General features: G+C 40.5%; 1 protein-coding gene across 6 annotated transcripts in view; it reads right to left on the minus strand.

Annotated features, from left to right (window-relative positions):
* SETX (senataxin) overlaps positions 1–27058 on the minus strand; it is a 93157-nt gene that overhangs the window by 22380 nt on the left and 43719 nt on the right. For all 6 annotated transcript variants that reach the window (XM_031014460.3, XM_031014461.3, XM_031014459.3 and 3 more), the window contains 8 exons: positions 25372–25471; positions 14212–14385; positions 11668–11900; positions 10476–10643; positions 9465–9621; positions 2154–2255; positions 1848–1963; positions 43–114 (listed from right to left, as the gene is read on the minus strand). In XM_031014460.3, coding sequence (XP_030870320.1) covers positions 43–114; positions 1848–1963; positions 2154–2255; positions 9465–9621; positions 10476–10643; positions 11668–11900; positions 14212–14385; positions 25372–25471 — 1122 coding nt within the window. The remainder of the gene's footprint in view (positions 1–42; positions 115–1847; positions 1964–2153; positions 2256–9464; positions 9622–10475; positions 10644–11667; positions 11901–14211; positions 14386–25371; positions 25472–27058) is intronic.

Here is a 27058-nt window from a genome sequence, read left to right on the forward strand (position 1 = left end):
AAAAAAAAAAAATCAAGAAAATGCTACAGGTGAACTACTTACCTCTTTAATTTTAGAAGCAAGTTCCTGCCTTTCCTTAGAAACTTTGGAAATGTTTTCATCTAATTCTTGCCTCTGGAAAAAAATTCAAATGTCACAATTAAAACTAAACTAAGCATTTTTAAATGCCTTCCAATGGACTACCTCTAATTTTAAAAGAGCCTGTATTTCACCAATGAAAAATGTATTTACCCAGCTTATTTCCTCTTTACCACTGGAGTCCTGACACACTCTGTATGCTGCTGCGTAAGACTCAGCTGTGTCCTGTGCGCTGCACGTGAGCTGTCTGCTTAGCATTCCAGCACTGGGAGCATCACGCCACCCTTAACTTCCAGGTGATTCAAATGAGGCTGTAAATCACACCCCAACCATTCCTCTGGCCACAGTGATGGGCATCTAACACAGGCCTGGCCAATCATGCACCCATCTTCTTAAAAATAGGGATTAGACCTGCTTGCTCACCCAGGGACTAAACTAACTGCTTCTTTGGATACATGGATGCTAAGAGAAAGACTTTCTCTCCCTCTGGGGTTTCTAAGCTGAGATGGTGGAAGCCCTGAGATGCTGACACTCACCTTTCTCAGAAGAAATGGCTGACACACAGAAAAACAAATTATGGAGTGGAGAAATGATATCATGTGACCCTCTGGATCCACCCATACTGAAGCTAATTCCCTTTCTGTCTAACCTAATTTGAACTGGGCTCAACATGCAACTGAAAGACAACTAATAAACTCAGTACAGCTTTAATATAAGGCAGTACAGCCTATAAGCCAAATGCAAGGCCATGTGCAGGGACTCATGCCTGTAATCCTGGCACTTTGGGAGGCTAAGGTGAGAGGACTGCTTGAGGCAAGAAGTTCAGACCACCCTGGGCAACATGGCAAGACCCAGTTTCTACAGAAAACAAACAAAAAAATTAGCCAGGCATGATGGCACACGGCTGTAGTCCCAGCTACTCAAGAGGCTGAGGCAGAAAGCTCACTTGAGTCCAAGAGCTTGAGGCTAAATTGAACCACAACTGCACCACTGCACTCCAGCCTGGGCCACAAAGTGAGACCCTATCCCAAAAACAAACAAAAACGCAACACCCCATCTATTTTCATAAATAAAGTTCTACTGGAACACAGCCACATCATTTGTTTATGTATTATCTATGGCTGCCTTTGTGCTACCAAAAGTAGAGTTGAATAGCTGCAACAGAAACCAACCATATGGCTTGCAAAGCCTAAAATATTTACTAGAATATCTTGCCCTTTACAAAAAAGTTTTTAAAAAGATTTTTAACAAAAGTAATTTTAATAAAAGAAAAAATTAAAAAAAAATTAAAACCAAAAGGACAAAAAAAAAAAGCAGAAAGAAATGTGTTAACCTGAGACACATTTTTAGTGTCTTAGTACACATTTTTATACATGAATCATGCCATTCCCCAATAAATAAAGGGCATTAAATACTCATTAATTAGGCTGGTCGCAATGGCTCATGCCTGTAATCCCAGCACTTTGGGATGCTGAGGTGGGCAGATCAACTTGAGGCCGGGAGTTCGAGACTAGCCTGGCCAACATGGTGAAACCCCATCTCCATTAAAAATACAAAAAATTAGCCAGGTGTGCCGGCACAACCTTGTAATCCCACCTACTCGGGAGGCTGAGGCAGGAGAATCACCTGAACCCAGGAAGGTGAGGCTGCAGTGAGTCAGGATTGTGGTACTGCACTCCAGCCTGGAAGACAGAGCAAGACTCTGTCTCAAAAAAAACTGGTTAACTAGTTTGTATACCTGAGTTATTATTCAAGAAATGCAAAGATACCTGTATTTCCCGTCCACCTCGGCATAGAGCTCGCTGCCGGGAAAGCTCATCCAGCTGATAATCTAGAAATTCCTTTCTTTTATGCATCGCCTGAACATGAGAAGGTAACTCTTTTTCTAATAAAAATAACATAAAAAATTATATGCTATTCTAACAAACTCACACACATATACAACACAATGAGAAGGAAAATTAGTTCCCAAAGCCAGACTAATTCTGGAGGCTTCAAATTACCTTTAGTGCCCAAGTCATTTTCCACCAAACAAAACAGAGCAAACACTAGTATATACCACATTCAGTACTTACTCATTCTGTGGTTTACTTGGCTGTCCAAACTGAACTTTAGAACCTCACTATTAATAGACTTTTCTGGACCCAGTCGTACTAAATTTATATCTCCACAGTTTCCTGTTGATAAGAATCACAGTTAAGGACTAATAAGGACACTGCTGATCAATCCTGTCTCTATACATAGTATCTATATTTCTAAGTAAATATGTTAATAATCAGAGAAGGGAGCAAACATGAACTTCCAATTAACTAGACAGCAGGGACTACACCACAAACTTCTTATACATTATTTCAGATATTGTTCCTAACAATCCTATAAGGCAAGTACTTATCATTTCTACCTAATAAAGGTTAGCAAGGCCATCTAAACAGTACACTACAGAGTTGAGATTCTATTACAGTAACATTTTCAAACTATGTTCAGCAGGACATTCCATAGCAAAATAGTTTCAAGAAAAATGATGAGATAAAATAAATGAAGTAGTTCTCTCATGTTGGGGAAAGGGCTTGTGGGGTGCCTGCATAAACCAGCCATAAAAATATGGAACAGTAAGTTGTAGAAAGCCACAAGAGGCCTCTGAGGAGTAAAGCCTTCTAATTGCCATCACGTTCCCATGACCAGAACATGACCTGCTCTCCTATCTATAAACACTGTGCTCAAGGAGAAAGACACTCCTTTGAAGCACTAGAATGTGGCCAGATATGCCAGCTCCTAGTTAGGCCCACTCCCCACAGCTGCTCTCTGATAAATTAAAAAATAAATCAGTAGTTAAGTTTATACTGCTTCAGCACAAAGAAAATTTACCTAAACCGCCATTCCTATAGATTAGGTGTATGACACACCGCCCTCCTTTCACCATTTCACTATTTATTTCAATAAACAGTGTGGAGATCATAGCTTGGCGCCTTTGCAGCCTCTGATTTGCTCTGGCCCCCTGGCTCCCTCCTTTATGAACTCTTAACCTGTCTCTTCTCATTTCTTTGTCACCACTGGACTTCCGGTACCCTACAGGTGGTACTGAGGCTGGTCCCCAACACTCTTAACTGCAGAATATTTCAAGAACTTTTATATGTTATATATTGATACGTAATTTTCAGAACAGAATCTTATTTGACCATCGAGCCTTCTTTTGCAGAATACTCAGAATAAAGCTTTTAAAACTATGTTCCACCTCACCTTGACACTCTAGAAACTAAGGGACACAAGATGATAGAAATTCTTGGATATAATAATTGCAAGAACTATAAAAACCAATTTAACCTGCCTGTTTACTAACCACGTTTTAATCTCAGGTTAACACATTGCTTTTTTCTTGTCCTTTTGGTTTTAATGTTTTTGTTTTTTTCTTTTATTATAATTTCTTCTATTGGGTTTTTTAAAATCTTTTTTCTGGCCAGGCACAGTGGCTCACGCCTATAATCCCAGCACTCTGGGAGACAGAAGTGGGCAAATCACTTGAGGTAAGGAGTTTGAGACCAGCCTGGCCAACATGGCAAAACCCCATTTCTACTAAAAATAAAAAAATTAGCCAGGCATGGTGGCACACACCTGTAATCTCAGCTACTCAGGAGGCTGAGGCAGGAAAGTTGCCTGAACCCAGGAGGTGGAAGTTGCAGTAAGCCAAAGATTGCACCACTGCACTCCAGCCTGGGTGACAGAGCGAGACTCCGTCTCAAAAAAAACAAACAAACAAAAAAACACCTTTATTCGTCTTTATTTTTTTTTCCCACGTGTTATTATTTTATTTAAAAATTCTCCACTACAAGGCTGGTTGCAGTGGCTCACGCCTGTAATCCCAGCACTCTGGGAGGCCAAGGCAGGTGGATCACGAGGTCAGGGGTTTGAGACCAGCCTGGCCAACATGGTGAAATGCCATCTCTACTAAAAATACAAAAATTAGCTGGACGTAGTGGCACATGCCTGTAATCCTAACTACTTGGGAGGCTGAGGCAGGAGAATTGCTTGAACCCAGAAGGTGGAGGTTGCAGTGAGCTGAAATCACGCCACTGTACTCTGGCCTGGGAGACAGAGCGAGACTCCGTGTCAAAAAAAAAAAAAAAAAAAAAATTCACCACTACAGTCAGGTGCAGCGGCTCAGGGCTGTAATCCTAGCACTTTGGGAGGCCAAGGTAGGCAGATCGCTTGAATCCAGGAGTCTGAGACCAGCCTGGGCAACATGATGAAACTCCACCTCTATCAAAATTGACAAAAATTAGCCAGGCGTGGTGGCCTCCCCCTGTGGTCCCAGCTACTTGGAAGGCAGAGATGGGGGTATTGCTTGAGCACGGGAGGCAAGACCAGTCTCATAAATAAATAAATGAATAAATAAATAAATAAATAAATATCCCCCACTATATCACTGGGCTAAATTATGCAATCATGTAGAGTTTGTCAGCATTTATTCTAATTGGACACGTCACAGTTATTTGTTTACTGTCTATCTCCATCCTTTAAATGTTAAGCCCCAAAAGAAAAGGGTTTTGATCACCACCTAGAAGAGTGGTGGGCACACAATAAATACAATGATTATATGAAAAATGAATGGCTTATTTTTAGTTATCTACAGCATATTCCTTATCCCAGTTCAGCTCATTTTCCTAAATTTAAGGTCAACATTTACTTGAGGGTTTGAAAACCTCTTTTTTTTTTTTTTTTTTGAGACGGAGTCTTGCTCTGTCTCCTAGGCTGGAGTGCAATGGCGCAATCTCAGCTCTCTGCAAGCTCCGCCTCCCGGGTTCACACCATTCTCCTGCCTCAGCCTCCCGAATAGCTGCGACTACAGGCGCCCCCCACCATGCCCAGCTAATTTTTTGTATTTTTAGTAGAGATGGGGTTTCACTGTGTTAGCCAGGATGGTCTTGATCTCCTGACCTCGTGATCCACCTGCCTTGGCCTCCCAAAGTGCTGGGATTACAGGAGTGAGCCACCTCGCCCGGCCTGAAAACTTCTTAATTCACTTAGTTTCCGCTAGAAATTCTGGTAGATGAGATTACCTGGAAACCCACCTACTATAAGCACCCAGAAATGTTCCGCAAATTATAACAGATATCCTTTACACTGCTGGGTAAGCTCAGGGGAATGTTAAGAGAAATCCCTAGAGGCCAAAAACAGAGAGAGAGCTGAAAATCAGATTTGAAAGCCCCTGAGCTGTTGTGGCACCCATAAGGGAGCAAGGCTGGGCAGTGTCTAGGTGCCTGGGTGTCTGTTTTGTTCTTTAACATTCTTGAGGTATAATTTACATTCAGTAAAATGAACAGACTTTAAAATTCTATTGAGTTTGACATTGCTAAAGCTACCATTCCAATAAAAACATAGAAATTTCTACAATGGGACCTTGCAAATGCCCACAAGAAAGTAGAGGGGCCTGGAAGAGGTGGAAGAATTAAAAACAAGTGTAATTATCTTGGCTTAGGCTCAGCTGGGCCAGGAAAAATGATTTTAATTAAAATATAAACTATTAATTAAGTGATTTAATTAAATTTAATTCCATCTATTAATTACTGATTTAGATAAAATAATTTTAAAATAATTTATTTTTTCTGGTTTACAAAAAATAAATTTTCTCCTTGTACTTTCCTACCCCTAAGCCTGTGTCACATGTGCATTTAGGGAATAAATATATAATACAGCAAATGTGGTCAGGGGCAGTGTCTCATGCCTGTAATCCCAGCACCTTGGGAGGCTGAGGCAAGAGCATTGCTTGAAGCCAGCCTGTGCAACACGAGGAGACCCTGTCTCTACAACAAAAATTTAAAAATTAACCCAGTGTGGTGGCAAACCTGCACATCCAGCTACTTGGGAGGCTGAGGCAGGAAGATCACTTGAGCCCAGGAGGGCAAGGCTGCACTGAGCCATGATCATGCCAATGTACCCCAGCCTGAGCTGGGGTACAAAAAAAAAAAAACATGATTAGACTTATAATCATTAATGACATTTAAACAGTAAATAGAAATTTACTTATTCTGTTAAAAAAAAAGACAACAAATACAATACTAATAACAAATTAGCCTTCAAGAAATAGACAAGCTGTCTTATACAAAACATTCCAAAGAATAACAAAAAAGTTCCCAACTCATTTTTTCTTTTCTTTTTTTTTTTTTTTGAGACAGAGTCTCGCTCTGTCGCCCAGGCTGGAATGCAGTGGCGCGATCTCAGCTCACTGCAAGCTCCGCCTCCCGGGTTCACCCCATTCTCCTGCCTCAGCCTCCCGAGTAGCTAGGACTACAGTACTACAGGCGCCCGCCACCATGCCTGGCTAATTTTTTGTGTTTTTAGTAGAGACTGGGTTTCACCGTGTTAGCCAGGATGGTTTCGATCTCCTGACCTGGTGATCCGCCTGCCTCGGCCTCCCAAAGTGCTGGAATTACAGGCGTCAGCCACTGCACCTGGCCCCAACTCATTTTTTAAAGCCTGTGTAACTTCAATACTAAAACTAGACAAATACAGTGTAACAAAAATTACAGGCTGGCCTCATTTATGAACATTAATTTCAAAGTCCTAAATAAAACATTAGCAATCTAGCAGTGTATTAAAAACTAATACAAGACACCAAGGTGACCTTATTCTCTAAGAATCAAAGATATTTTAACATCAGAAAAATACTATAATTTACCATATTAACAGATTAAAGAAAATTTTCATTACCATTTGAAGCATGCAGTAAAATTCAACACCCATTCATAACAAAAACACTAATGAGAAAGCAACTCTTTAACCTGGTAATGGGTATACACAAAACCCAGAAGCATTATACTTAATGGAGTGACGTTCAAGTCATTTCCTTAAAGGAGACCCAGGACCACAGGAAATAGTGAAAATGAAAGTACTGAAAAAGAAAAAAAGGTCTCTGTACTCAGAGAGGATATCATTTGCTCTCTTATTTATTTATTTATTTAGAGGCAGTTTCACTCTTGTTGCCCAGGCTGGAGTTCAAGGGCGCGATCTCGGCTCACTGCAACCTCCACTTCCCGGGTTCAAGTGATTCTCCTGCCTCAGCCTCCCAAGAAGCTGAGATTACAGACCTGTGCCACGACGTGCAGCTAATTTGTATTTTTAGTAGGGACAGAGTTTCACCATGTTGGTCAGTCTGGTCTCAAACTCCTGACCTCAGGTGATCCATCCACCTTGGCCTCCCAAAGTGCTGGGATTATAAGCGTGCGCCACTGTGCCCAGCCTGCTAATTTAAAAAAAAATTAGGCTGGACGTGGTGGCTCACGCCTGTAACCCCAGCACTCTGGGAGGACGAGGCAGGCAGATCACGAGGTCAGGAGATCGAGACCATCCTGGCTAACACGGTGAAACCCCGTCTCTACTAAAAAAATACAAAAAATTAGCCGGGTGTTGTGGCGGGCGCCTGTAGTCCCAGCTACTCGGGAGGCTGAGGCAGGAGAATGGCGTGAACCTGAGAGGCAGAGCTTGCAGTGAGCTGAGATCGCGCCACTGCACTCCAGCCTGGGCGACAGGGTGAGATTCCGTCTCAAAAATAAATAAATAAATAAATATCCAACCTAGACACCTCGTTTGCCTCACCTTAGTCCTGGCCCGGCTGTGCAGTCAACATACACCTGAAAAGCAGCTTAAGCTCACGCCACCAGGGAAAGTTAAATTAAAACTACCAACTGTACGCTGCACAGGGACTGCTCTCAGGAGCTAACTGGTACAATCACTTTCAAGAAGAATTTGGCACTACCTAGAAAACTGAAGATGTACAAACTCTTGAACCCCCACATTTTCACTTCTAGATATACATACGCTAGAGACCCATGTTTTAATAAAGTTTTTTTAATGCTCATCTCGTTTGAAATAAAAAATCGAAAAGAAACTAAACTATCGATGAATAAGTTTTGCATACCTTCAATGAAACACCCTATAGCAGTTAATATGAGTGACTGCAGCTATTCACAAAATCAATCTCACAAATGTAAAGGCAAGTGGAAAAAAGTAAATCAGAGACTGACAATGTACTGTATGTTTTAAGAGCAAATGAATTCTACGTGTAGGTAATACATATGTGATATAAAGGAAAATGTGTGTGATTCCTCAGAATAAAGATGACATGTTCCAGCCTCTCTTATACCTCGGTGTGGCCGAAAAGAAATAAGCAGAGGCGCTATTGGCAGGACCTAGAAACTTTCCTTGTAACATGGCTAGTATGTTCCCTCTGCCCCTTCTTCATCTTTTCCTCACACTTGCTGGAGCTGGAGCAGCTATCCTGACCACAGGTGCACTCGAGAATGGAGGCCACACATGGTGGAGCAACCAGATGGAGGCTGGGTCTCCAAGGACTCTCTAAGGCAGAGTAGCCATACCAGTGGCTCTGGTATCAGTTCTGAACTGCCCACCTCTGGGTTTTTGATTTAAAAAAAAAAGAAGTAAACTTCTATTATATTTAAGACACTGTATTTGGAGTCTGCTAAATCAAATCCTGTTAAAAGGCACTGTTAGGTATCCTTAAGGAAAACTAAATTTGGTAGGGAAGACAAGACATATGAGCTTGGAAAGGTCATCAAATACAAAGCCATAACTATACCACTCAACACGAGTGATATGAAAAATAAGTGTTAAGGTTAAATAAAATGAAATAATTTCACATCTTCACTTTAGTGCCCTGAATCATCCGTTGTAATGCTCATTATTATCTACATTCTACCGAAAAAAAGTTATCCCTCTAGTGTATTTAACATTTCTAAGCTTCAGTTTCCCCACCTATAAAATACAAATGGTAGGGTTAACACCAAGTTCATGGGATTATTTTGAGAATTACTGACACACAGTCAACACTCAGTGACTGTAAACAGTGACTGTTTTCACTGTTTTCAATAAGCTTGTGCTTACTCAAAGCCTCATCTTTCACTGCCACCTAATGCTCTGGGAACCTCATGAACCATCTGAGGCTCTCTTGCCCTGATTCTTTTTTTTTATGGCAATCTCTGCTGCTCAAGTACTCCCTAACCCTCTACTGCCTGTGGCTAACTCCTAACTGCCCTTCTCTAACCCTCACACAACTGAATCGGGGTCCCTCTAAGGTGTGTGGAACACCCCACATTTTAGCCTCACTGTGGAACTTATCACTCTGTACTGACCTCTCCACTTCCTCACTAGGCCGTGTGTCTCCTTGAAGACTTCACTGATGAAACCTCAGTACCTGGCACAGGCCCTGGCACAGGGTAAATGTTCAATGAAATACTTGCTAAATGAACTCACAAGCCACAGATTCAAGTAGAAGCTATTACCAGGACTGGCCTGCTCTTTCCTTTGTCATTCAAAGTTGCCTACACTTAACACTGAAAACAAAAACAAATTTAAAATCCACAAAAGTATCATACCTAAAGGATTCTTCTTGTCTTTACATTTTTCTTTGAATTCAAGGATAATTTTTTTCATGAGTTCATCAACAGCTGCATTGGAAGGTGCACACACAAGGACACGGTTTTGTTTGATTTTGGCATTGGAGTTTTCGTCTGAATGCCCCTTCCTCTGGTTCTACAATTTGCCACATATACATACCAAACAAACACACAAAAAATATGGGTGAGCTCTATTACATAGCTTTAAAGTTTGTCTTTACTTCCATGTATTTTTGAAAGTTCTCATAATAAAGTTAAAAATAAATAAAAGCATCTACATCTAACACTGATATTTAAAATTACTCCAGCAAAAAAATTTGTCATAACTGCTCTGAGCCTTACTTTATCATCCACTTACTTTAATGAATACTTAATCCAAGCCAGGCACGGTGGCTCACACCTGTAATCCCAGCACTTCGGGACACCGAGGCGGGTGGATCACTTGAGGTCAGGAGCTCGAGACCAGCCTGGCCAACATGGCGAAACCCCGTCTCTACTAAAAATACAAAAATTAGCTGTGGGTGGTGGTGTACGCCTGTAATCCCAGCTACTAGGGAGGTACTCGGGAGGCTGAGGCAGGAGAATCACTTGACCTAGGAGGCAGAGGTTGCTGTGAGCCAAGATCGTGCCACTGCACCCTAACCTGGATGACAGTGAGACACTGTCTCAAAAAAAAAAAAAAACCACAATCCAACCAAAATGCAGCCCAGCATTCACAGCATTCTACGTGACCTACCGTGAAGCCTGAAGACCATCATTCTAGTCCTTACAATTTGTTTCACATAAGATAGTGGTTTTTTCCTCTTTTTATTTCCCATAACCTTCCCTCCTTCTGCCACCCTTTTCTCTGACACAGTTACACACAATATAAAAAATATACACAAATCAAAGAGGAAATGGCATGTTAATACTTATTTACATGTCAGTTAACTCAAGTAAAGTAAAATGATACAGCTAGTTAACAGCATCAGTGCCCTCACCCATACGTACCTCTGTCAGTAGACGATAGAGGAGGCCAACAATAGTTTTTGATTTTCCTGTTCCAGGTGGTCCATGAATCAAGCAGATTTTGGCAACTGATGGTGAGTGTTTCACCATAGCATATGCAGTTTCTATTGCTTTCTTTTGGTCTTCATTGAAATCTCTTAAGTACGCAATCTATATAAAAAACACATTTTTGAGAATGAGTTGCTGTTTCTGTAGTGGAATTTGAAAGGAAGAGCATGAAAAAGACCTGTCCAAATTTCTTTCAATGCATGAGACAAAAGCTTTGGTTATGGTCAGACAAGACAAGGATACCAAAGTGACCTTTAATCTAAAAAGCACGTTCACTACTGGAAAGAAAGCTAATTACTTACTAATTACTAATTAGTGTCTGTAAGGCTTCAAGTACTTACAAATACAACTGTACTTTTATTTTTTATTCTTACAAAGATAATCACAATAAACTGCATTTACTAATCCACAACTTTTCTTCTATTTACTACTCTGTTTTTTTCCTTCTTTAGTCAATTTTCTCCTTAGTGAAAACATCCCAAGACTATTTATTTCCTAACACATGTGATACAGTGGAAAAAGCATGGATGTCAGGGGCAGATCTGAGTCTAAGCTTCACTTGCACTTACAAGCTAGGCCACTACGCTCCTAACCCAGGCCTTGGCCTCTGTTACTCATTAAATCTAGGATTCCTTAAAAGGTGAGAACAGACTGAGATAATGCACATGAAAGCCATAGCATACAGCTCTAGAGTTTCAAAATAGTTAGTTTCCTTTTGCATTTCTGTTAACTTCCTAGAGTTTATACACAGCTTCACATGTTCAGTTGACAACTTCATCTTTGCATTTCCAACAATACCGGCCAATTCTCCATCAATCATTCAAATGTAAATTTAACACCACTAAACCTGAGACTTCTCACCTAATGCACATTAAGTAGGCTGCTGACCTAACATTTTAATGTTGCTCTTCCAGCAACCTTCGACTCTTATTGTACTGTACCTTTTCCTGAAGTGAGCTGACTTAATCTAAATTACATACTTTGCAATACTAAAGAAAACTAACACTAAACTGTTCACCGTGAACACATTTTTGTTGTAAACATATAGGAATACATAGCAGCTAAAAAATATGATGCTTTAACATCCTAACATGAAATTATCTAGTATCATACAATCATCACTCACAATTCTCTCAGATGTTGTAGTCAGTAAGTCTTTTGTACAGAAGTCCATAGGGTTTGGATTCAGAACAGCTCTAGCCAGTTGGTTCCGACTACCCAACAGAGACATGGCTTTCAACTTCCTTTGTGTAGTTACCAGAGAACTGATTACAATACAATTCACAAGTTCGTTTAAATTGGCCGGAAAGTTCTCTTGAGTCTGGATGGAAAGGTAACACTCAGCTTTCCCATTACGCACTATCATCAAGAAAGAGAAAAAGCAACTTCAGTTATCACTGAATAATGCTGCCTAGTTTTAAAGGTCATGCAGAATTAGGTATTTTTAACATATTTTTGGATATTATTTACATAATTTACCCAGTAAATATTTATGGACTGCTTCCTGAACCCAGTAATGTTCTGTCCTCCGGAGGCTTATTTTCTAGAAAAGGGAGGCAGATAACCAAATAAATATGTCAGGTGGTAGTAAGTGCTCTGAAGAAAGCAGACAAAGGGAAGAAGTGATGGGGATGGAGGCGGATAAGCTGGTCCGAGAAGGTCTTCCTGATGAAATATTTGAGCAGAGACTTGAAGTAAGGGAGTAAACAGCACTCAGCAGGGGGTAAACAGTACTACATGCAGAAAATGAGCAACTGCAAAGATCATAAGACAGAGATGTGCCAGGAATATTTTAGAAATAGGGAGAAGGCTAACATGGCTAGACGGAAAAATAGGGAGAAGAACGCTTAGCGACTCAAGAGTACAACGGGGCTACATTTTATAGGGCTGTGCAGATCACAGTAATGACTCTGAACGCTATTCAGGATCAGGGTAGAAAACCATCGGGCACTCTGTGTAGGGAAATAACATGCTCTATCTCACAAACTAAAAGAACCACTCTTACCTCAGAACAAAGAATAACTACAATGAGAAAAGTACAGAAACAAAAAGACCACTTACAAGGTTACTGTAGTAATTTAGGTAAAAGTTAATGACAGCTTGGACCAGGATGCACTAGTAGAGGTGGGAACTAGATTTGGGATATATTGCAAAGGAAAAGTCAATCAGATCTGCTGACAAATTAGAAGTGAGGTGTGAGAGAAAGTAAGGATCATGGATAACTCCAAGGTTTTTGGCCTGAGTAACTGAAAGAAGTGAGGCCCCAATGAACAAGATGGGAAAGAATGAAGGAAGTGCAGATGTCAGGCAGAAAATCAAGTGTTAACTTTTGGACTAGTGGATTTGAAATGTCTAACACATTTCCAAATGGAGGTATCCAAGAGATGATTTTGATCTATGAGGAGTTCAGGGAATGAGACTGCGTTAGAACTATAAATTTGGCAAAGGTAATCATTTTCAAGAGCCAAAATCACAGAGTAAGCCATCAATCCTCACTGCAACTCTTCTAAATGTATCCTATATTCTACAGAATTAAGCCCTGATCACACAAATAAACATGGTACACCTGTTATAATGCAGTACGATGTTGACACACCTTATTGCTATATTAAGATATCATGTAAAAAGGAGAAGGAATAATGAAATAATGTTCTTCTCTTCACATAACTAAGACTAAAAAAGTTGCAATTGCCAAAAAGGCAGTTTGGCATAAGAAAAACAATGTGGACTTTGCAGTCAACAAAAGCAGGCTTCAATTCTGGACTTACCAATTAACACTGATGACAGCCTTGAATAGGTTTACTTAACATCCCTGAACCACGATTTCCTGAGGAGCAAGGAATAATTTCTTCTACCTTTTGGGGCTTCGGGGAAGATTATAAATGTGCATAAGAAGGACAAGTCTCGGCTGGGCACGGTGGCTCATGCCTGTAATCCCAGCACTTTGGGAGGTTGATGGGGGTAAGGAGTTCGAGACCAGCCTAGTCAACATGGTGAAACCCCGTCTCCACTAAAAACACAAAAAATTAGCCGGGACTGGTGGCGGATGCCTATAATCCCAGCTACTTGGGAAGCTGAGGCAGGAGAATCGCTTGAACCCAAGAGGCGGAGAGTGCAGTGAGCCGATACAGCACCACTGCACTCTAGCCTGGACAACAAGAGTGAAACTCCGTCTCAAAAAAAAAAAAAAAAAAAAGGGACAAGTCTCACTGCATACATCTGGTATTCGTTAAATTTAGGCTAATATTTTTGTTATTAAATTACCTACGGAGAAACATACAACGGATGGAAGTGATGTAAGCAGATTCCTCAAGCTGCCTTACAGTGAGTTTTATGTTTGGTCATCTCATTAGTAATTGGCCACAAAACCAAGGATGAAATGTAATTTAACAAACAACAGATGGTCTGCAAATGGTCCATTTTATAGCAAACACAATGATGGATAAAGAAATGTAACAAAAGGATAGAACATTACAAAAATAGATACAAGGTCTTTTCCAGGTAAGTCTAGAAAAACTAGAAAAGAGACTCTGAATGGCCATGTAATCAACATAGCAAAAACATGTTCGGTAAATGTCTATCAAATACACTTGATATACACAATTGAGAAGTAGATTATTAGATGAGACTGTATCTGACATTTCCTGTCAATGCCTCATTATTTACTTACTGACTGAAGTGCGGCGAAATTTATGAACATAACCAGAATGATATTCATGGAGATCTTGTATGTCATTTCTCTCTGTATCTTTCTTCTCTTCATTTATTCTCTCAGGAGCTAAAAACACCAAATCGTTTTCCTTTGGATAAAGCTGTTTAGCCAGTTCACATTCTTCCAGATAAACTATGAAACAAGAAGAAGTCGGAATTCATATAACTCTAATAGAATTATTTTAAATAAGATTAACTTAAAAGAAATTAAATCCTTGTATTAAGTTCAAAAATACACAGCACTAAAGGACTCTGCATATACTTTAAAATGGTAATCTAATCCAATCAAAAACTTCAAATATTAAAAATATCAATTATAGAATATAGTTTTCTTCAAAACTGCTATAAGGCCAAAATAGACAAAACTGTAATATTGAAAAGTAGCTAATAAATTTTCTTTCCTTTAGGTTTATTCTGGTTTGTTTTTTTTGTTGTTGTTGAGATGGAGTCTCGCTGTGTCGCCCAGGCTGGAGTGCAGTGGCGCGATCTCGGCTCACTGCAAGCTCCGCCTCCCAGGTTCTCGCCATTCTCCTGCCTCAGCCTCCCAAATAGCTGGGACTACAGGCGCCCGCCACCATGCCCGGCTAATTTTTTTGTATTTTTAGTAGAGACGGCGTTTCACTGTGTTAGCCAGGATGGTCTCGATCTCCTGACCTCGTGATCCGCCCACCTCAGCCTCCCAAAGTGCTGGGATTACAGGGGTGAGCCACTGTGCCCGGCCTATTCTGGTTTTTAACTAAATTTCTCTCATTTGTTTCCAACTTTCAAAACCCCCGAAGAAAATTCGGAAACAGATCCAAGCAGTTATACACCGCATAATGATGTTGTGGTCAGTGATGGACTGGATATATACAATAGTGGTCCCATAAGATTAAAATATATTTTTACTGTATCTTTTCTATGTTTAGATACACAAATACTTCCCCATGTTACAATTACCTACAGTATTCAATACGGTAATATGCTGTACAGGTTGGCAGACTAGGTGTGTGGTAGGCTACACCGCCTAGGTTCCTCTAAGTACACTCTTACTTCTCATGATGTTGGCATGATGATGAAATCGCCTGACACATTTCTGAGAATGTATCCCCATCATTAAGTGACATGTGACTGTACATACAAGAATTTTGCAACTTCTACGCATTTCAAACAAGTGGGGAAAGACGGTTGTAAACTACATGGGACTAGGAAAACAGAGAAAGCACTGGAATAAAGTTCAGTACCAACTGCCGAATCTAGCCCTATACTCTGAAAAATACAAACCACTGCTGAGAGAAACTGAAGACAGCCTGAACAAATGAAGAAATGTACTAAGTTCAAGGCCTAAGACTTAATACTGTTAAAATGTCAGCTGTCCCCAAATTAATCTTTAGAGTCAAAGCAATCCTAGTAAAAATACCAGCAGGTGGCCGCCAGGCACGGTGGCTTACGCCTGTAATCCCAGCACTCTGGGAGGCCAAGGCAGGTGGATCATGAGGTCAGGAGATCGAGAACATCCTGGCCAACACGGTGAAACCCCGTCTCTACTAAAAATACAAAAAATTAGCCGGGCATGGTGGCAGGCACCTGTAGTCCCAGCTACTCGGGAGGCCAAGGCAGGAGAATGACGTGAACCCAGGAGGCGGAGCTTGCAGTGAGCCGAGATCGCACCACTGCACTCCAGCCTGGGTGACAGAGCAAGAATCCATCTCAAAAAAAAAAAAAAAAAAAGGCCAGGTGTGGTGGCTCACGCCTGTAATCCCAGCATTTTGGGAGGCCGAGGCGGGCGGATCACCTGAGGTCAGGCGTTTGAGACCAGCCTGGCCAACATGGTGAAACCCCATCTCTACTAAAAATACAAAAATTAGCCAGGCGTCGTGGCAGGCGCCTGTAATCCCAGCTACTTGGGAGGCTGAGGCAGGAGAATCGCTTGAACCTGGAAGGTGGAGATTGCTGTGAGCCAAGATCGCGCCATTGCACTCCAGCCTGGGCAACAAGAGTGAGACTTTGTCTCAAAAAAAAAGCAAAAAAAAAAAAAAAACCAGCAGGCATTTTTATAAATGTTGACAAGTTGATTCTAAAACTGATGACAATAAAAAGAAACTTTTTACAAAGAACAAAACTGAAAGGCTGAAACTATCCAATTTCAGTATTTTTTATAAAACAACAATAAGAGACTGTGGTATTGGTGGAAGGCAGCTATACAGATAAAGAAAACAGTGTCTAAAAGCAGACCTGCAATCAAGATCAACTGATATTCTGACAAATATGCCAAGTTATTGAATGGCAAGGTTATTCAATGAGAAAGGCTACATTTTTTAAACAAGTAACACTAAAACTGAGCACCTATTTTTACATTGTTTTTGATTTATTTTTTTAGAGACTGGGTCTTGTTCTATCTCCCAGACTGGAGTGCAGTGGTATGATCACAGCTCACTGCAGCCTTGAACACTTGGGCTCAAGAAATCCTCCTGCCTCAGCCTCCCATGTCACTGGGACTATAGGTGTGTGCCACCATGCTCAGCTAATTTTTTTTTTACTTTTCTGTAGAGACAGGGTCTTGCTATGTTGCCCAGACTGCTCTCAAACTCCTGGCCTGAAGTGATCTTCCTGTTTTGGCCTCCTAAAGTGCTGAGATTACAAGTATGAACCACTGCGTCTGACTTCTACCTTTAAAAAAGCAAAAAAAAAAAAACCCTTAATCCTTACATATGTCATATATAAAAATAAAATTGAAATGGTCATCAACATAAACACAAAAATTAAACCATAAAATTTAGAAAAAAAAAAATAGGAGAAAACTGTGACCGTGGGTTAGGTAAATGCTTCTTAGGATACAAAAAGCATGAACCATGAAAGAAAAAAACTGATAAATGGGATGCCATCAAAATCAAAACTTTTGCTCTTCAAAAGATACTGTTAGGAAAATTAAAAGGCATTCCACAGATTAGGAGTAAATATTTTCAATATATAAATATAATAAATAACTTGTCTCCAGAATTTATAAAGAACTGAAAAATAAGTAAAAATAAGAGGACAAATAATCCAACTAAAAATGGAAGATACATGAAGGGGATATGTACATTGCCAGTAAGTCTGTGAAAAGATGCTCAACATTGTTAGCCATTCTAGAAAAGTAAATTAAAACCACAATGACATACTACTACACACCCGTTTGAATCACCAAAATTAAAAACACCACCTGGGCGCAGTAGCTCACGTCTGTAATCCCAGCACTTTGGGAGGCCGAGGCGGGTGGTTCACCTAAGATCAGAAGTTCGAGACCAGCCTGCCCAACATGGTGAAACCCTGTTTCTACTAAAAATACAAAAATTAGCCAGGCATGGTGGGGCGCCTGTAACCCCAGCTACTTGGGAGGCTGAGGCAGGAGAATTGCTTGAACCCGGGAGGCGGAGGTTGCAGCCACTGCACTCCAGCCTGGGGCGACAGAGCAAGACTCCGTCTCAAAAAAAGAGAGCTCAGGAGCCTCAGCCAGCTCCAAATCTACCAGGAGAAGGGTAAGACGAGCTCAAGTGTGAAAACACTAAAGCAGCATCCTGACAAAAATCAGAATACAGCATACAGCACAGGGTATGGTCCATGGGGTTTGAACTGGCAGTACTTGAAACTCAAAGCTTCTGAGGGACAAGAGAAGAAGGCAGAAGTACCCTTTTATAACTGCATACTGTAGGTAGAACCAAAAGGGGAGAAAATTTAGGGTCCTGCAAGACCCTCAAAAGTGGAACAAACTCTGGACTTCACTACACTTGCAGAAAAGGGTGTCACTGAACTTGTAATTGTGTAAACCATCTCATTACCTCAGAAATAGAAATAAAATTAATAAATCCATATGTAAAGATTACAAAAAAAAAAAGAAAATGGAGATCCAACATACTAATGAAAATTCTCAGCCTGTGAGTTTGAGGCTGCAGTGAGCTGGGATTGCGCCACTGAACGTCAGCCTGGGTGACAGAACAAGACCCTGTTTCAAAAAAAAAAAAAAAAAAAAAGAAAGAAAGAAAAGAAAAAGAAAATTCTCCCCAAAACCACAACCGGGAAGGAAGAGAATACTGAATTAGGCTGGGCGCAGCGGCTCACGCCTGTAATTTAGGCACTTTGTGGGGCCAAGGCAGGAGGATCACCTGAGGTCAGGAGTTCAAGACCAGCCTAGCCAAAATGGCAAATCCCCATCTCGACTAAAAATACAAACATTAGCCAGGCATGGTGGCACGTGCCATAATCCCAGCTGTTTGGGAGGCTGAGGCAGGAGAACCGCTTGAAGCCAGGAGGCGGGATGCAGTGAGCTGAGATCACACCACTGCACTTCAGCCTGGGTAACAGAGTGAGACTCCATCTCAAAAAAAAAGAAAAAAAAGAATACTGAATTAAACATATTAGCTACTTATTTGGGGATATAAAAAACTATTTTGGGCCGGGCGCGGTGGCTCACGCCTCGCCTGTAATCCCAGCACTTTGGAAGGCCGAGGCGGGCGGATCACGAGGTTAGGAGATCGAGACCATCCTGGCTAACATGGTGAAACCCCGCCATTACTGAAAATACAAAAATTAGCCAGGCATGGTGGTGGGCACCTGTAGTCCCAGCAACTCGGGAGGCTGAGGCAGGAGAATGGCGTGAACCTGGGAGGCGGAGCTTGCAGTGAGCTGAGACTGTGCCACTGCACTCCAGCCTGGGTGACAGAGCAAGACTCCATCTCAAAAAAAAAAAAACAAAAACTATTTTGAACAAAAACCTCAAAAATGAAAAGAAATAAAAAGAAAAAAAAATTTTTTAAAAAGGACAAGAAACTGGATATTTACTCATTACAAATGAAAAAATAGTAACTTCACAGTGGAGAAACATGAGACGCCACCTTAACAAAGTGATGGAAGTTAGTATCACCAGCAATGAGATTTATCAACGTCATGTACCTCCCAATCTGACAGACTGAGAAGAGCACAAACTACTTCTATGTTTTTCTTGCCAAAAATGCAAAACCTGAATTTGACTCACAAGGAAATATCAGAGAAACCAAAATGGAGGGACATTCTGCAAAGTAACTGGACAGCACTCTTTAAAAACATTTAGGCCATGAAAGACAAAGAGAGAATGAGGACCTAAGTGTCCTAGACTGAAGGAAACTAAGAAGACATCACAACTGAATGGAATTTGTGATTCTAGATTGGACCCTGGAGCAGAAAACAGACATTTGTGGGACAAGCAGTATAATATGAATAAGGTCTAATTAGCTCTTAGTTTATACCAACATAAAACCCTGGCTTTGATCATTGTTCTGTCTTTATGTTAAGATGTTAACATTTGAGGAAACTTGGTGAAGGTTATAGGAACTCTACTAATTTTGCAATTTTTTTGAAAAATCTGCAATTATTTCAAAATAAAAAATTAATTCCTCCAAAGCAAATCCAACCCCATAGGATTCTTCATCTCCTTACTCCATCCCATGCAACTCCCTTCTCCCATAACGAGGGAACCCTGCCTCCTAACACCAGCTTTCTTATACATTAGCTCTATTTTACAATACACAAAATCATCTAAGAACTACTAATACTAAGCCAGTTCTACTACTGACAACAAATCTCACAAATTTTGGCTGTTTTTGTCACCCAGGATGGAGTGCAATGGCGCAATCTCGGTTCACTGCAACCTCTGCCTCTTGCATTCAAGCAATTCTCCTGCATCAGCTTCCCTAATAGCTGGGATTACAGATGTGCACCACCACACCCGGCTAATTTTGTATTTTTAGTAGAGACGAGGTTTCACCATGCTGGCCAGGATGGTCTCGAACTCCCGACCTCAGGTGATCCACCAGCCTTGGCCTCCCAAAGTGCTGGGATTGCAGGTGTGAGCCACTGTGCCCAGCCGAGTCTACTATTTCTAAAAGTACTTATATCATTTTTTTCTCTGTGGGTTATACATGTGACCAATTTAAAATATAATTAGGTTCACCTACTTCAACTGTATTTCTTTTTAAGGCTTGCTTTTTAAAATTCATCTTTGTTGATTTAATTGTTCAAGTCATATATATGTAAAAAGTATACTCTAGTTCTATCAGTTTTATTTATTTATTTATTTAGAGACAGGGTCTTGTTATGTTGCCTGGGCTAGAGTGCAGTGACCATTCACATATGTGATCATAACACAGTATAGCCTCAAACTCCTGGGCTCAAGTGATCTTGCCTCAGCCTACCACGTAGCAGGGACTACAGAGGCACAGGCCACTGTGCCCAGCTCTTTATCTATTTTATTAGGTATATGCATTCAGAATTGTCATATATTCTGTTGAACCAAAATACTCCCTTTTTATCTCAAATAATGCTTTCTGAGCTGGGCATGGTGGCTCACGCCTGTAATCCCAGCACTTTGGGAGGCCGAGGCAGGCGGGTCACCTGAGGTCAGAAGTTCAAGACCAGCCTGGCCAACATGGCAAAACCCAGTCTCTACTAAAAATACAAAAATTAGCTGGGTGTGGTGGTGAGCACCTGTAATCCCAGCTACTGAGGAGGCTGAGGCAGGAGAATTGCTTGAACTCGGGAGACAGAAGTTGCAGTGAGCCAAGATCAGCTACTGCACTCCAGCCTGGGCGACAGAGCAAGACTCTGTCTCAAAAAAAAAAAAATAATAATAACAACAATAACAATAATGCTTTCTGCCTTAATGTCTATTTAGTTTGATATTAACAGAGCTAAATAAGTTTTTTTTTAATTTGGATATGGATGGTTATCTTTTACTTACAATCTTTATGTATCCTTATGTTTAGATGTATTACCCACTAATAGCATATAGCATGCCCAGATTGGTGCTGAAATACTGCTTTCAACTAAAATATAGCAAGGCTCCTTAGAAAACTGTAAGCTCAGTTATGGGATAAAAACAATATATATGATGAACTTGGAACATCTTGTCATAGCACATAGCCTCAGAGCCAACTAGAAGGAGCTGACTGAAATGGACTGAAACACAAGCATACCAATCCATGCACTCACAGTTCTTTTTTAAGCTTACCAGTCACCACTGGCACTTACTAGTGAATTTTTTTTTTTTTTTTTTTTTTGAGATGGAGTCCTGCTCTGTCTCCCAGGCTGGAGTGCAGTGGCACGATCTCGGCTCACTGCAACCTCCGCCTCCAGGGTTCAAGCAATTCTCCTGCCCCGGCCTCCCTAGTAGCTGGGACTACAGGTATGCGCCACCATGCCCAGCTGATTTTTGTATTTGTAGTAGAGACGGGGTTTTGCCATGTTGGCCAGGCTGGTCTCGAACTCCTGACCTCAGGTGATCTGCCCCTCGGCCTCCCAAAGTGCTGGGATTACAGGCGTGAGCCACCGCACCCGGACTACTAGTGAATTAAACTCGTTATTCTGAAAACTGGTCAAGCAGCAAATATTTATACTGCCTTTCCTTTATAAACTATACTACTGAGTAACCAAATAGTAGTAGAGAATTTTCTCTCTAGAGAAGTATTCCAGCTAACATAAAATGATTAAAGTATCACCATTTTGCTCCCTTTAATGAATTAGTGACTAAGTACAAGCAGCTGTGATTATCAGAAAAAGAAACCAGATATCACGTACCTGCTGCTGCTGATGGAACATACCACCAACTATAAAATAGTTTTGCCAAACACAAGTAACAAAAATTTACCTGAATTGGATCAATCCTCTAGTTCCAGGTATCGATATATAGGAAACACACAGAGGACAGAGACACATTCTAAACACCACCAAGGGGATGCAATATCAGCAAAATCCAGACCATGATTAACTCTATAAAACTAATTCAATTTTTTCAACAAAAAAATTGCAAGGGAAGAAAATGAGAGAATTCTAGTTTAAAAAGACCTATCAACCAATGCCATTGGGTGGACTACTTTGGATCTCAAGCTGAAAAAAAGTGTTATGAGATAATAGAAAATTTGAACACTGACTGATATGAAGGGATTATTGGTAACTTTTTAGGTATGACTTATTTTTAAGCTCTTATTTTTTAGAGATAGTCACTAACATAGTTACAGATGACAAACTAACCGAAGATGACATGCAAAGCCTCTCCACAGAAAACTATAAAACACAGAAAAATTTAACCTAAATAACTGAAGATATATACCTTATTCATGAATTAGAAAGTATTAAAAGTTGTCAATTCTTCCCAAATTTCCACTTCTTTTCCTCTAAAATTTATATGGAAATGCAAAGGGCCAAGAATAGCCAAAGCACTCAAAAAGTAGAGCAAGGTAGGAGGGGGTGAGGTGCCGTGGCTCACACCAGCACTTTGAGAGGCCAAGACGGGCAGATAACTTGAGGCCAGGAGCTTCAGACCAGCTTGGCCAATATGGTGAAACCCCGTCTCTACTAAAAATACAAAAATTTGCCGGGCATAGTGGTGCACACCTGTAGTCCTAGCTACTAGGGAGGTTGAGGCAGGAGAATTGCTTGAACCCGGGAAGCAGAGGTTGCAGTGAGCCAGGATCGCGCCACTGCACTCCAGTCTGGGCGACAGAGCAAGATTCCATCTCAAAAAACAGAACAAACAAAACAAAACAAGGTAGGAGGACTTGCTCTATGAGTTATTAAAACTTCTTATAAAGCTAGATTAAGTAAACAATGTGATATGAGCCCAAGGGTAGGCAAATGATCTCAAGAAGAACAGACTGATGCCCAGACATTAAGTGGACTCCAGACGCATGACAAACATAGCAGTGCAGTGAAGCACAAATGGTCTTTCAATAAATAGTACTGGGATAATCAGACCTCTACTTGGGGAAAAAAAAAAAAATGGAACCCAACCCACATGCCTCAGTCACAAACAAAACAAGAAAGCTTCTAGAAAAGGGGTTCCCAAATTTCCTCTGTAAAGGCCCAAACAGGCTTGTGAGGCCACACATAATGCCTGTTACATACTCTTTTTTATAGAGCTTTAAAAACGTAAAAACCAGCTGGGCGAGGTGGTTCACACCTGTAATCCCAGCACTTCAGAAGGCTGATGACGCAGGAAGATCACTTGAGACCAGGAGTTTGAAATCAGCCTGGGCAACAGCACAAGACCCCATCTCTACATTTAAGAAAGAAAAAAAAAAAGGAACATAAAAAATGTACCCTAGGGCAATACAAAATCAATACATGGGGTAGGTGGATCTGCGAGCTGTAGTTTGCTAACCTTTGTTCTAGAAGGTAAGAGAGATCCGATCCATGGGTGATGGGGTGGGGGCAAAGGAAGGCAAGAGAATGTAATTTGCAACCTGTAGCAGAGAAAGATTTCTTACTCTTCATTTAAGAAACGGGACACAGAGCACTGACAATAAAAGACTGATGTATTTACTATGTTCAAATAAGCAATTCTTAATAAGAATGAAAAACAAATTTTTAAGACATCACTAAAAAGAGTCAGAATGTAAGTCAAAGTGAGGAAATGACTTCTACCCAGATTATATAAAGAACTCCTACAAATCAACTGAAAAAAAGACAACAGAAAATGACCAAAAGCCTTGAACAGGCACTTTCCAAAAGAGGTTACCGAGACAGCTACTAAATATGTGAAAAGATGCTCAATCTCCCTAATGAGGACATTACAAAAGCCCACAAAACACCATCAATACACACAGCCCAACAGCTAAAAATCTCAAAACAATCTATACAAATGTGTTGCTGAAGACACAGAAAAATGCAACTTCTCATATACTGCTGGTGGAATATAATTTTGTACAACAGGCTTGGCATTATTTACTGAAGTTGAACTTATACACACCCTAATATTCCACAATCTACTTCTGGATATAAACTGAACAAAAATGCATTCAGAAGAACACTGAGAGCTACATGGGTGATCATAGCAGCATGATTCATAACATGCCGTGCAGAAGAGAGTTAACATAGCAGGCATGCTATCCTTCAAAAGACCTGCTTGCGAGGCTGCCCCTTGGCTGGTATCTAGGAACTTAGATTTTAGGACAGTTCTCATCATGCCCTAATAAAAATGGCTCACTGTTACTAAACCATGTGTGAAAATGGTAAGTTCCCGCCAAACATCTGCTTTCTTTCTGCTTTGTGACTATTGCATCTCAATGTACAGCTGACAATTGAACATGAGTTTGAAGTGCACAGGTCCACTAATTCATAGATTTTCCTCCATCTCTGCCACTCCTGAGAGAGCAAGACAAATCCCTCCTCCTCTTCATCTATCTACTGAGTGTGACGATGATAAAGATGTAGACCTTTATGATGATCCATTTCACTTAATGAATAAATATATCTTCTTCCTTATGATTTTAGTTTCTTTTCTTTAGCTTTATTGTAAGAATACAGTACATAATACATATAACATATAATTGTTGTTGTTGTTTTTTGTTTTTTTTTGTTTTGTTTTTGAGACAGTCTCTGTGCCAGGCTGGAGTGCAGTGGTGCTATTTCGGCGCACTGCAAACTCCACCTCCCTGGTTCAAGTGATTCTCCTGCCTCAGCCTCCCAAGTAGCAGGGACTACAGGCGCTCGCCACCATGCCTGGCTAATGTTTGCATTTTTAGTAGAAACGGGGTTTCACCATGTTGGCCAGGATGGTCTCGATCTCTTGACCTGGTGATCCCCGCCCGCCTCGGCCTCCCAAAGTGCTGGGATTACAGGCGTGAGCCACCGCACCCAGCCTCATTTTTTTTTAAGCACATCTACAGAGGAGGATGGATGGGGGTTGGGGGTAAAAAGAGGACTTATTCATTTTATTTTAAAGAGTTCTGAATGTTTGGTGTATTTATAACTAGTATATAAAAGTGGTATGTAGTTGGGATCAATCATGAAATGAAAAGACAGATGCCAGGAAGATTTACTCAGAATCTGTAAAGACTATTATGCAACACCCCCACCAAATCCCTCCACTCACCCTCTCTCCCATTCCCAGCCCCCACTGACAATTCAGCCTGTAGTATTCTAACTACAGAGTGGGGAAAAAAATCATAAATTTTACATTCATAATTGTTCCAGTAACTATCCTCATTAAGACTTTAAACATATTCTAAGAAGTCACAAATTTAGCTTAGAAAATTTGTGTCCCCCTAAATTCAAATAATGCTATCTCCTCTTAATTAGAAATCTCCAATTATTATATCATATATTCCAAGTTGCATAAGAAAAAACTTACCTGCAAACTCCCAGTATTTTATATAATCGGCAGGAAATTTTCGTACTTGCAACTGATAGAAATTCTCTCTATTTGGAGAGTTGAGCCATTCCTGTGCCACCTATACAAAGCACAAAAGCAAATTAAGAAAGCAACATTCTGGAAAGTGATACTAAATAGTAACATTTTCCAAAGTTAAGCAACAGTAAAATCCAGAAGCTAGAATCTAGGTGACAAAAACTAAAAATTGATTCGCGGCAGGTTAATACAATTATCTGGAACTGTCCCGTCCAATTCAGTAGCCACTAGCTACATCTGGTTATTTACATTTAATAAAAATGTTAAAAAATAAAAATTCTGTTCTTCAAACTAGTCACACTTGCAGTGCTCAACAGCCACCTGTGGCTGCTCCGCTGTGGGCAGATGTGGAGCATTTCCAGCAGTGCATAACGTACTGCTGGACAGCTCCGGTAGAATGCTACTTCCCAACCAGATCAGCTAGCTCACAAGTCCAAAAGGACCTAGATTTGTTGCAGACCTTAGGGATTTCTCACCAACATGTCATCCTGCCAGTTTATAAAATGCTCTATACCCATCTCCCAGTCTGTCAAAGCTCCAAACTCAGAAGTACCCTTAAGATCTTCTGAGAAATAAGACTATTCCCAATCCCAAATTTAGGAAGACTACTAGTATAAAAAAGTCATATTAGCTTTCACTTTTTAAAAAACTAACAAATATATTACCTTTTGGGCCCCAAGGAGGGTTTTGTCTAAATGTAACAGTTAGTCATTAAGTATTTAAATCAACAAATAGTCTTTCAGTTCCTCTGAAGAAACTTATCCTCAAAGACTATTGGTGTTGAACTGCTTCTGCACTGGTTAACCAACCAAGACTCCACAAGGGTTATGCTATGGACAGGGGAACAAAACAATACTGAATCTGTGTTATCTGCTAGTAAGGTCAGACTCTGGACCATGATAGTCATGATCAGTTTGTATCACCCAGAATACCCTACAGTAAGGCAACTCCATAGAATCATCATCAAAAGTGCATTTTATGTTCACAGCATTATTTACAATCACCAAAATCTGGAAACAACCCAAATGTCCATCAGTTGGTGAATGCATAAACAAATGTAATATATCCATACAACAGAATCTCATTTGGCAATAAAAAGCCATGGCCTATTAATACATGCTACAACAAGGATGGGCCTCAAAAGGTTACATCAAGTGAAAGGAGCCAGATTCAAGAGACCACATATGTACACTTCTATACAGATGGCATTTCCAGAAGAGGCAGATTTATAGACAGACGAGAGATCAGTGTTTGCCTGGGGCTAGTGGTAGGAATGAAGAAGGACTACCAATGGGCAGAAGGGATTGTTTTAGGTCAACAGAAATGTTCTAAAACTGGGTTGTGGTGATGGCTATACAACTATAAATTTACTTTAAAAAACCATTCAATTATACACCTTAAAAGGGTGTTATTTTATGGTATAGTATACCTTAATAAAGCTGTTAAAATGCATCCTAGTGTGTACAACAAAGATAAAAAAAAATGGATCAATAAAATTTTATCACAAGAGATTTACCTGAGAGTACCTAGAAGATCCTAGGTAGTTCCCATCTTGGAAAAAGGAGGGCAGATACTTTTAGTTTGAAATTATTTGGGCCTAATATTAACTTCTACAGCAACCCCAGGAGCC

Source organism: Gorilla gorilla, chromosome 13, assembly GCF_029281585.2.
Source record: "Gorilla gorilla gorilla isolate KB3781 chromosome 13, NHGRI_mGorGor1-v2.1_pri, whole genome shotgun sequence".
NCBI lineage: Eukaryota > Metazoa > Chordata > Mammalia > Primates > Hominidae > Gorilla > Gorilla gorilla.